Source organism: Euprymna scolopes, chromosome 42, assembly GCF_053919585.1.
Source record: "Euprymna scolopes isolate OS-2025 chromosome 42, ASM5391958v1, whole genome shotgun sequence".
In the NCBI taxonomy this organism is placed as follows: Eukaryota; Metazoa; Mollusca; class Cephalopoda; order Sepiida; family Sepiolidae; genus Euprymna; species Euprymna scolopes.
This window is the reverse complement of record NC_136523.1, coordinates 43,806,183-43,818,682: the sequence shown is the minus strand read 5'-3', so window position 1 is coordinate 43,818,682 and position 12,500 is coordinate 43,806,183. Positions and strand designations below refer to the sequence as shown.

At 35.8% G+C, this 12,500-nt stretch overlaps 1 protein-coding gene across 2 annotated transcripts in view; it reads left to right on the top strand.

The window, feature by feature from the left end:
• LOC145267059 (neprilysin-3-like) overlaps positions 1-12,500 on the top strand; it is a 149,919-nt gene that overhangs the window by 30,768 nt on the left and 106,651 nt on the right. For both annotated transcript variants that reach the window (XM_080123011.1, XM_080123013.1), the window contains exon 2: positions 1,982-2,166. In XM_080123011.1, coding sequence (XP_079979137.1) covers positions 2,025-2,166 — 142 coding nt within the window. In that variant the 5' untranslated portion in view covers positions 1,982-2,024. The remainder of the gene's footprint in view (positions 1-1,981; positions 2,167-12,500) is intronic.

Below are 12,500 nucleotides of genomic sequence, written 5' to 3'. Positions count from 1 at the left end.
AATTAGTTGGAAATCCAGTTCAACAACTTTCTTCTGAGTCATACCTTAAGTTATAAATTGTACAGACAATCAAATTTATCCACACACACTAACCCTAACCCTAACCCTAACACACACGCGCACAAAAAGAAAAATATGCAAAATAGACTCGATATATTAAATAATGTTGCGAAGGCCTAACTACCTACATTCCTATCTAACCACCTACCTACATACCTGTAGCAAGATTAGCTCATCTTCTGATACCTGAAATGAGAAAGGCCGACATTCACCCATATTGTCTATCAAAGGAGTCTCTGGTGATAATGACGTCAGATCTTTCTTCTGAGCCCCACGGTTTTCATATGTTTATTGTGATTTTTTCATGGTTTTGTTGTTGCCTGTGGTAACACCAGGACCAGGCTTATTTTCCCTGTAAGCTTGTCAGAGGCATAGTGCCTTTCTATCCTATATGTAGAAATAACAGTTTATTATCGCATGCCCAGTCAGTTGAGTTTCAAACCTGGTTTGAAGTAGTTACTAATCTAACTGCACTGATGAGTTGTGATAAAGCGAAACAATTCTGTATGTGGATGACTATAAATCCTCCCTATCTTTGGTTCAGCATATTGGAAAGTGATAAACATACTGCAACTAGTGTATTTTAAGCAGCAGCCGAGTCTTAAAAGGTACTGACTGTCGCCTCCTAAGCGGTCGAGTTTCAAACCTTGCTTGAGGTAGTTGCTAGTCTAGCTGCACTAATGAGCTGTGATACAGCGAATTAGTACTCTATATGGATGATTGTCTGACCCCCCCCCCCATTACGCCCCAATGGAAATGAATGGCTCTTGTCTTGGGGAAGAACCATCTCTTGACAAGCTTTTGGGACTGACCTTCATTCCAGATCTAAAATGGAACACATACATCAAATCTGTTGCCAATATTGCTGGAAAAATGGTTGCCCTTTTTTCGTAACCTAGTAGGTGATGCCCTTTTTTCGTAACCTAGTAGGTGATGCCCTTTTTCGTAACCTAGTAGGTGATGCCTTTTTTTGTAACCTAGTAGGTGATGCCCTTTTTCGTAACCTAGTAGGTGATGCCCTTTTTTCGTAACCTAGTAGGTGATGCCCTTTTTTCGTAACCTAGTAGGTGATGACCTTTTTCGTAACCTAGTAGGTGATGCCCTTTTTTCGTAACCTAGTAGGTGATGCCTTTTTTCGTAACCTAGTAGGTGATGCCCTTTTTTTGTAACCTAGTAGGTGATGCCTTTTTTCGTAACCTAGTTGGTGATGCCTTTTTTTCGTAACCTAGTAGGTGATGCCCTTTTTTCGTAACCTAGTAGGTGGTGCCTTTTTTCGTAACCTAGTAGGTGATGCCTTTTTTCGTAACCTAGTAGGTTGTGCCTTTTTTCGTAACCTAGTTGGTGATGCCTTTTTTCATAACCTAGTAGGTGATGCCCTTTTTCGTAACCTAGTAGGTGATGCCTTTTTTTCGTAACCTAGTAGGTGACGCCTTTTTTCGTAACCTAGTAGGTTATGCCTTTTTTTGTAACCTAGTAGGTGATGGCCTTTTTTCGGAACCTAGTAGGTGATGCTTTTTTTTCGTAACCTAGTAGGTGATGTCTTTTTTCATAACCTAGTAGGTGATGCCTTTTTTTCTCCCCTACAACGTCTTTCCCACAGGAGAGATGATGCAAGCCTTTCTCTGCTCTGTCATTATTTTCATGGCAAGTTTTCGTCTGAGTTCCAATCTATAGTCACCTCTTTTGCCAAACTTTTACAAAAGACACTCGACTAGCTACAACCACTATCAAAAATTTCTCTCACTCTCTATCTGTGCATAAATCTAAATGCAGATTCCATGAACAAAACTACTCTAGAACTGCCTGCCAGTCGAACACCTCTTTAACTGGCTTGCTTCAATTTATTTTATTTTATTTTTTATTTTATTTATTTTATTTGTTCATTTTATTTTATTTATTTATTTATTTCAATTTATTACAGAGAACAACAAAAATAACTTATCAGGGGTGTACTTTTGCCAATCATGGAGTCTCAAGACGAGGAGCTCCAGCCAATTCAGCCTGGATCATCTATTTCCAATGGGGAAACTAAATCTTATTCTTCTTCATCTCCCGGTGAACAATTTGGATACAAAACATTGAAGGACACCCCCGACGAATCAGAAGGTATCTTAAAATTTAATTCTTGTTTTTATTGCAAGCAAAACATCTGCTTAGAGCATGAACTGGAGGCCCGGTTCAATATCTACCCAGCATCAACCACGGGAGATGACGATAGCTAAGTGGTGGGCAACACAGATTGACAACCTGGGTGCATCAAGTTTGAATCCAGTTTGTTCCACAAAAAACAAAAAAAAAAAATTCACTTAGGGTTATTGGCAACTCACATGTGTGCCTCCTATAAATACTGAATATCTTTCTAAGAAGAATTCCAACTGGAAAGATATTAGTGAAATGGATGCCAACAAAAAGTCATTCAAAATGAATGAACCAGATGGTTAAAAACAACAACAACCAAGTTCAAATCCAGTGGGTTCCACAGAAACACTTTCGCTTAGGGATGTTGGCAATCTTCATATGGTCCATCTAGTAAGTATTCAATATCCTTCTGGAGAGAATTCTAAATAGAAAAATATCGGGGAAACAAATGCTAACAAAAATTATCACGAATGATGATAAAAACAAACAAACAAACAAAATAAATAAACAAACAAGCAAAACAAACGCACAAACAAACCAAAAACAAACAAACAAAAACAAACAAACAAACAAACAAACAAAAACAAACAAACAAACAAACAAACAAAAACAAACAAACAAACAAACAAACAAAAACAAACAAACAAAACAAACAAACAAACAAACAAAACAAACACACAAACAGACCAAAAACAAACAAACAAACAAAAACAAACAAACAAACAAACAAACAAACAAAAACAAACAAACAAAAACAAGCAAACAAACAAACAAGCTCAACAATCAGTCGGTGGTGCAAATAATTGATTCTAATTCAGTTTCCAATTTCTGAAATTTTAAAAGATTTTACTCCAATTCCTGACATTTTGAATAGTTTGGCTCTGTATTTTGAAATTTTAAAAGGTTTAGCCTTGACTCCTGTAATTTTAAAAGATTTTACTCCAATTTCTGAAATTTTAAATAGTTTGGCTCTAACTTCTGAATTTTTTAATAGTTTGGCTCTGACTTTTATAATTTTGAAAGGGTTAATGCCGACTCCTGAAATTTTAAAAGATTTTACTCCAACTTCTGAAATTTTAAAAGCAACTGATTGAAGCAGTGCGGCATCGTATGGTCCTCCTCTCCACATTTGCAAATGGCTGGGTCAGGTTTTGTCGTGTGGATTTAGTCATATCAACTTTTGACTGCAGCATTCCCGTTCAAATATATGTTGAAAAATAAATAAGTAACTTCACAAAAAAAAAAAAAAAAAAAAAAGGCAAAGTTATATTTCTTTCTTTTTTTTTTGGGGGGGGGGGGTGGAGACGGAGCACTTTGATAATTAAGCTTTGATTCGTTCCAGAAAATGGCACATAAACTGCAAGAATGTGTCCTTTATGGCTTTTTGGCCACCCACTTGACCTCATTCTTCACGTCGAAAAGGTCAATGAAATCATTAATTTCCTTCATTGCTTGCTGCACTTTGACCTCCATTAATTTTTTAGGGAAGGGGGAAGAGGAGGGAAGAGACATCAGATGATTGTTATGTTTTCTCCGTAAAACATGAAAGAATATAATGCACTAGTGTACAACCTCTGTAAGAAATGAAAGAAAAGAATTATGCTCCTCTAGTGTTTGCACTAATCCTTCAATCTATGAAACAGTTTTATTTACAAAAATGCTTTTTGTAAACTTTAGATATTTATAAAAATTAATATATATATATATATATATATATATATATATATATATATATATATTAGGTTGGTGCACAAATAATGTCGTTTTTTGACATTCAACTGTGTATATGCTCATGAGCAAAAAAAAAAAAAAAAAAAAATGGGCCAAGAGTGAAAGAAATCGCTTTTTCGATATTTTTTCATGAATTTTTGTTAATTTTAACTGAAAATTTCTATTTTGCAGATCATTATTATTATAGCATATAATAATAAGTGGAAAAATTAATCCTAAAAATGGTAAGACCGCATCTTGGCGAGGATATAAAAAACCGAAATGCAGGATTAAGGCAGTCCAAAATGACTTACAAGCAGATTTTTTATATTTGAAAAAAAGAAAAAGTGAAAACATCTCTTTCTGTTGTGAAGCGAATTGGTCAAAGGTTCGAAGTCGAATGTTTGATAAAAGGGAAATCTGGATTTGGTCGCCCTAGAGCATTCACTTTGAAGGACGACCACATGCTTAAATTAACTGTTTTGAAGGACTGAAATCAAAATTGTGTTGACCATAGCAAAGAATTCAAAGCAGGTGTTGGAAATTCTCTTTCTAGATATACAATATCTAGACGAATGAAAGAAATGTGATTTTCTTCTAAAAGGTGTGCAAAGAAGCCATTTTTATCTAAGAAGAACATCAATGATAGAAAGAGATTCTTCTCGTATTATGGCAAGAAAGATACAGACTGGTTCAGAAATGTTTTCTGGTCAGATGAATCAAGATTTTGTCTTGTTATTGATACTCCCAATGCTCCCAATGGTGCAATCGAAGAACTGGAGAAAGATTTTCACCAAGTTGCATGAAAACGACAGTTAAACACGAGAATGGAGAGATAATGGTATGGGGAACTTTTACTGCAGCAGGAGTTGGGGAACTTATTAGATGTGAGAATCAATCAATGCAAAGGAATACATTTGAATATTAGAAACAGGACTGTTACCACGTATCCAGAAGCTGGGAATATCTCAGAACATTATTTTTCAATATGATAATGCCCCCTGCACACACTGCTAAAGTCACAAAAAATGGTTTTCTGATAATTCGATTAATGTGATATTTTGTCCAGGTCAAAGCCCCTATTTAAATCCAATTGAGAATATTTGGTCCATAATATATCGTGCATTGGATGGAAGAACTTTTTTGAACAATGACAAACTGTGGGAAGCTGTGCAAAGCAAATGGAATAGCATCTCCTCTTCACAGTGTTCCACTTTGGTTGAGAGCATGTCTAAAAGGATTGATCTTTTAAAGAAATCAAAAGGGAATGCGGTTCCATCCTAAGCATTTATTAAAGTAAATGTCTTGTTCTGTGTTATTAGTCTCATTTAAGTTTCCTTTTTCAATTGTTCTTTGTTCAATATAGCTTTTAGTGCAATAAAATGTATAAAATTTGTTTGGCCCATTTTTTTTTTTTGCTCACGAGTGTATATAAAACATTATTTTTGCACCAACTTTATATATATATATATATATATATATATATATATATATATTCAGAATGTGAGCGATTATATAATTATTTCCACAGCCAAACAACGTCGCAGTCTACAAGAGCCATGTCAGCCAACAAACTGGAAGTCTAAGACTCGAGTTTCGCCCTCATTTGGGCTCATTAGTTAGACATATCTGAACCCGGGATTCGAGATCCAAGCCTCTTGCATGTGAGGCAAGCACTCTGCCAACTGAGCAAACTCTCCACACACAAGAAATTCTATTAAGTAACACAGATCAAGCAAACTGCAGCAAAAACCGACTGTGGAAACTATATATATATATATATATATATATATATATATATATATTACATATATATTATATTTAATAATTATTGTAGTAAATAATTATGTCAGCCACTTTAAGAAAGTTGTTTCTTATCGTTGAGCACATTTAGTTGAATTAAAGTCTGTCCAGGATGGAATACTGCTGCCATATCTGGGCAGGAGCTGCTAAAAACAACCTATCCTGCCTTGACAGAGTACAAAATAGACTTTGTGGCTTAGTGGGGGGTGCCCTTTTTTCTACCCTGCAATCTCTCTCACACAGAAGAGACGTTGCGAGCCTATCCTTGTTTTATCGTTATTTCCATGGCAAGTGCTCGTCTGAACTCCAATCTCTGGTCTCCCCTCGCCAATCTTTCATGAAAAACACCCGTCTAGCTGAATCCACTGTGAAAAATTTCCCTCACTCTTTATCTGTGCCTAAACCAAAACGTAGATTCCATGAACAAAGCTTCTTTCTTAGAACTGCACGCCTGTGGAACTCTGTTCTGTCTGCCTGCTTCCTACCTGACTACAACCTGAATGTCTTCAAGTTCAACGTTAACAAATTCCTAATGAACCGCCCCCTTAAGTAAACACTTCATCAAATCTCCACACTAACGTACTGTACTTGCAATAACCCTTATCCCTGAGTGGCTTCCGGGCCTTGATAAGTGGTGACCACCATGTAAAAAAAAAAAATTTAGCTCTAATATACAGATCATCATATAATGATTAGATGATCACTCTGACAGACATTAAAAAACATTTAAAAAAATAAATGTTTAAATTTCAACAGCATTTCTCGCAGTTAACAGTAGCTGAATGGATAAGCGTCTTGGCAGGGATGGCTTCTGTTGTTGGGTTCGAATCTATCTAATGGTGTTAATCATGCTGATGATTCCCGAAAGGATGAAACACTAGTGCCTGTAGGTATTTAATATTTGATAATTTAATAATCATTATAGTAAATAATTATATATATATATATATATATATATATATATATATATATATATATATATATATATACATATATATATAGGCTTCCTTCAGTCTTGAAAGGCTGTGGATACCCACCGTAAGGGTGCCTGCACGTGAAATTTTTGTGGCAAGAGGAGGTTTAGGACGACTGAAAAAAATGGCCATATGAGCAGGAAGTATATACAACACCTAAAATTCCCAAATGGTCACCCATCTGGTACTAGCCAGGCTCAACGTTGTTTAACTTCAGTGATTTGACGAGAACCTGTGTGTCAACGTAATTATATATATATATATAGTAGAAATGGTAATTAATAAAAACCTGAAGAAAGTGCTCAATACTGTTGTAGAGCAAATATGCGTTTTATTTTTATTACCTTATTTTTCTGGTTAAAGTTACATTATTGTTTCAGCTACTCGTCCGGGTACAAACAATAATGTAACTTTAACAGAAAAATACGGAAATAAAAAATAAAACGTATATATATATATATATATATATATATATATATATATATATATATATATATATATATATATATATATATATATAGTTTTTAAATAAATATTTGTATTTTCAGCTCTCACATTTGCAATCAAGCACTTTATTCGATTTCTTTCATCGCTTTCTGACATGCTATATATATAGAACTAATGAGTTCCCCTAGGGCTTACCACCCAAGGAGGTCGGAGATGTCTCGACATGGTCAAGCTGTTGTCATTAGTAATATAGAAGTAGGAACTCCTTCTTTCAAAGTGGCAAATGGGACTTGTTCGGCCGATAATAATTTTAAGTGTGCTCCACAAGGAGCACCCTTATGTAAAACTTGTAATATTCTTATAACATCGAAAGAATATAAGTCAAATGTGACTAATAAAATTTATTCTGTTATTCTGTTATAAATCATTCTAAAGAAGATTTGTCATGTAGGTCCCAAAATTTGGTCTACCTGTTGTCCTGTAAAAACTGTAATTTACAATACGTAGGGGAAACTGTAATGCCTCTAAATAAACGCATGAATTTGCATGGGACTAGCACTAAGGGATGTATTCATGTTGGTAAACATTTTAAAGAAACCTGTAGTCAGTCGTCTTTTTCTATACAAATAATTGAAAAATTTTAAAGTAATGGATATAATAGTCTAGTAATGTAGATAACGATATCCTAATGATGCGTCAGGATAAGGAAGACGACATAATTTAAAATTGCGAGTAATTTACCCATATGGGTTGAATAGTAAAGTTAAAAAAAAAATAACCTACAAGATTCTGAAATTATAAGTAGATTATATCCAGCTTTGCCTCGCTACGGTATTAGAGATAGAACTCATGTTAATAGAAATAACAGAAAATCAGTTAAATAATTGGCGAGGGGGGACCAGAGATTGGAGTTCAGACGAGCACCTGCCATGGAAATAACGATATATATATATATTTAAAAGGGTGTAGCCATCAACAATTGTGGGTTTTATCATATTTTTATTTTAAAATATGTTTATAACGCGTTTCAAGAAAGTCATAAAAAAACATAAAAACCTTCACCAAATGGACCAAAAGCCCCCTCTTTGAACTTAACTCTGACTAGACACTACCAACACTTCCTGTTGGGGACAGAATGTCTGAAACCACATCACTCTGAAAAACACATTTAGTATCAGCAGATATAAAAATAGCATTTCAAACTCTCATTTAAAAAAAAAAAACAACCTTTTACGAAAATATCTGAAGAGAGCGAAACAAAGCTTGAAACGCGTTATAAAAGTATTTTAAAATAAAAATATGATAAAAGGCTGAAAAGCCCACAATTATTGATGGCCATATATATATATATATATATATATATATATATATATATATATATATATATATATATATATATAAAGGTAAATGTTACCTTACACTACAACAGAAGATCGATCACTCCAATTTGGTTTGTAGGGGTATTCAAGGTCGCTGACAACGAATCTGATAATCAAACCCGTCGCAAATTTACCGTTTGCATGGTATGAACCCCCAGACCTTAGGACTATTTTGTGCCATTTCACCGCCGTCGGTAGTGTTTTTCTTACATGATACGTTTGCGTGCGAACGGGCGTAGTGGGGTGTCTTATCATATCGTGTAGGAATCGTTAAGCGATCATTTCAAATAAAGTTTAAAAAAATGTGGTTTATTCATTTATTTATTTTTTTTTTTTTGTCTTATGTAGTGGTAATGCTTTTTAATTGATCTAAAAAACGTTTTCACGAGCGGTTTACCAAAACATAATCACCAAACACATTTTTATGCTTTTCGTTCTTTTTATGGGGGGGGAGGGGATTCCATTAACAGATGGTTCTGCAGGTTTTTCCGTAAGTAATATGCCGACATTTACCATTTCACAAAAAATTATGTTTACATTGGGCAGGGGGCGGTGGTGGTGTTTAGACCCAAAGTTGGCAGAGGAGTTTAGTAGAGTTTTCAAAGGTCAAATCGTTGAACTTTGACCTCTTGACAACCAAATTTCTGGCCGAAAACGGGTTAAAAAGATTTTCCCAAGTCTCAATACTCCTTATGTCAAATCTTGAGTCTGTAGACTGAAAATTGACAGAGTAGTTTGGTAGGGAAATGTACGTACACAGACACACACACAGACACACACACACACACACACAGACACACACACACATACATATACACAGACACCCACACACAGACAGACAGACACACACACACACACACACACACACAGACAATTTCACTTTCATAGATATATAGACTAGCAGGGCGTCCAGCATTTCCCAGTGTATGTGTGTGTGTGTGTGTGTGTGTGTGTGTGCAGCCAGCACCAACCCTATTCAGAGTTTAACCGGCTTCCTGCGAAGGAGGAAGTTTCATGGGAGTATGAAATTCACAAGCGGTCCCCAGTCACATGTATATCCCCGTTAGGGGAGATGACGATGTTAAGTTTTTGCAACTTTTTGCAGGGAGGTGTCGACGTCCTCCTACATACAGCACCTAGGCTTCCCAAATTGATCACCCAATTTAGTAATGACCAGGCTCAACATTGCTTAACTTTGGTGATCTGAAGGGAACCGGTGTGTCAACGTGATTATACCGTATATATGCACATTGCCCAGTGAATAAATATTATAACTTAATTAATGCAGAATACTCATTGAATACGCACTGAACTACCGTAGACATTAAATGTAATGCTAAATTCATTTAAAAAACAAACAATGTTGTAAAGAAAAAACGAAAGAAACTGAGTCATATACATGTGAGTATTATGTTTTTTCTAAACACTTCATTTCTTGTAGGAAAAAAAAATACTCGAGCTGGGATCGAAACCAAAACCTAAAGACAGTGAGTCAAGTACAATAACCATTAGACTAGCTTGAGATGACTTTTAAGCTGTGTTTTCACACCAACTCATACTTTACATAAGTAAGCTGTAATATTTCACGACTGCGCATGCACAGTCGTGAAACAGTTGGAAACAGAGAAAAATCCAGTGGTCTTCCACGTACCAATTTTTCAATTGTGACCCCTTAGAAGGCTTTTTTGTTCCAGATGAAAACGGATTAAGTTTTCCACGTGTCTGAATAACCTATATAACAAATTTCAAGTCTGTAGATTAAAAACTTGTAGAGTATATAGGCTGAGAAAGTTCCTCACAGACACACATTCTCACTTTTATAGAATATAAGATAAATATTGCAAAATATAGTATCTGTTTGGATACTGCACTATATCTTTTTTGTCTTGGCTCAGTGAAAAATAAATCCTTCTAGACTGAGGCAACTTTAAAGTGCCCTTTACTAATGAGGGTTGCTGGATTCCCCCATATTAAAACCAACTTTTTGTCTTAATCTGCCCTCAAAGGGAGGAAAATTAATAAGAACACTGGACTGGACAAATCTGTTACTTTTATAGAGTTCTAGCCTCCCTGGGGAGCTTATTTCATACCACCCCCATATTTAACCTTGGTGCGGTGGGAAGCAGGTACAATAAATAAAAATATTTGCAGTAAACTCTCCCCTTCTCTCTTCTACCCCCTCCTTTTTGCAGTTTCTCTCTCTCTCTCTCTCTCTCTCTCTCTCTCTCTCTAATATATCATTGCCTCTCCCTATTCCCGTTGTTACTCACTCCTCCCACCACTACCCACCACAGCTGCAGCTGCTGCTGATTGCATTTGCTAGTGTGACTGCTCGTCTTTCCTCAGCTGATATTTCAGTCTATCTGCACGGCGTCATCAATGCGGGGGAAGGGGAAGGGACAGTTGGCAATTTTCCATATGCAAAAACGGTGCTTTGATAGGACAGGGGCGCGTACAAGAATCCACGTTTTGTTTTAGAGCTACAAATGAATCATAATACTTGACCTATTTGTATTTAATCTTGAAGGTACTTATTTATCTCCCACACTGAGAAATGTGACACAAGGATTGGAAAGCAGGATTGAAAAGTCAGTACCCCCCTCCCCCCAGATAGGTGCACTCTGACCCTGCAAAAGATGCCTGGGAAGCCCCATATGCATTCCCTAGTAGAGATGCCTTAGCAATAAACTAACCCCTTCTCCGAGAAAACAAAGCCTGGGAGCATGGACCGCCTAGAACTGGACACAATCACAGCATAACACCGCAATCTACAGGGAACAATTCATTACAAGAATGGTCTAGAATCTGTTGTTTTGGGGGCTGAGGAAAAAATCCCTGGCGAAATCTTTTCAAGCAAGAAATTTCTTTCTGGTCCACATTAAAAGCTTTGTAAAAAAAAAAAAAAAAAAACTAGCAGGTTGACTCGATGTTGCCCGGGATTGAATAATGATCAACGAATGTTTCACACTCCCATATTTTTATTGTCATCGAAATCGATGAAATCACCCATCTTCCAATCAAATTGATTGATTGCCTCCTCTAATTGGGGACCTATCACGATGCACCTGAAGGAAGCTTCACATGCCTCTTGCGGTGACTAAGTTCAACATATATTGTAGTCTACATTGCACTGTAGAGAACCTACTGTTGATTTTATGCAATCATTTTTTTATAATACCTTGAATTAAAATTTAAAATGCAAAAGTCAAGTATCATGCTTCAATTGTGCTATAAACAGAAACATTAATTTTATTTTTTTGGTTGGTTGGTTGTTTTGTTTTACGGCATATCAACCCTTTTCAGGTTATTTAATGCCGAATCTGGTGATTTTGAAGAACTATTTTTTAATATAGTATATTTGTTTTTTAAGTCGTATTCTATTTAACCCATAGTTGGGACCCTAACAGGTGCTACCACTCCGGGTCAGAGTGGACCTGGGAGCAATGGCAATTAAAGGGTGGCTCCACACTCCCTAAGGCCTGCAAAGCTGGGGCTCTCACCATCGGATATAGTTTAAGGTCATATCCAGGACCACACATTCATTTCAAAAACACTCTTGTCATATCAAAGAACCTACTGTTGATTTTATATATCTGGCATTACTGGTTGTGCGGTGATAATGATTTGAATTTAAGTTTAAAATGAAAAAGTCAAGTATCAATGTGAAATTGTGTAAACAGAAGCATTCATTTTGAATGTGACCCTTTCCTATCAAAGAACCTACTGTTGATTTTATATGTTGGGCCTTTCTGCTTGTGTGGTAATAAAACTTCTCAAATGTACTTGTGATGTTAGGCTGTGTAAGGTGTTAACTTTGATCAAAATCGCCTGTTCTTTTTTTCATTGGATTTTTTCGATTATCGATACTTATCGAAGACATTCAGATACGAAACCTATCTAAGAACACTGCTAGACACATAAAGTACCTATGTGTTAAAATTTCATAAAAATCGACCCAGCTATTTTCGAGTCCATAGGGAACGAAATC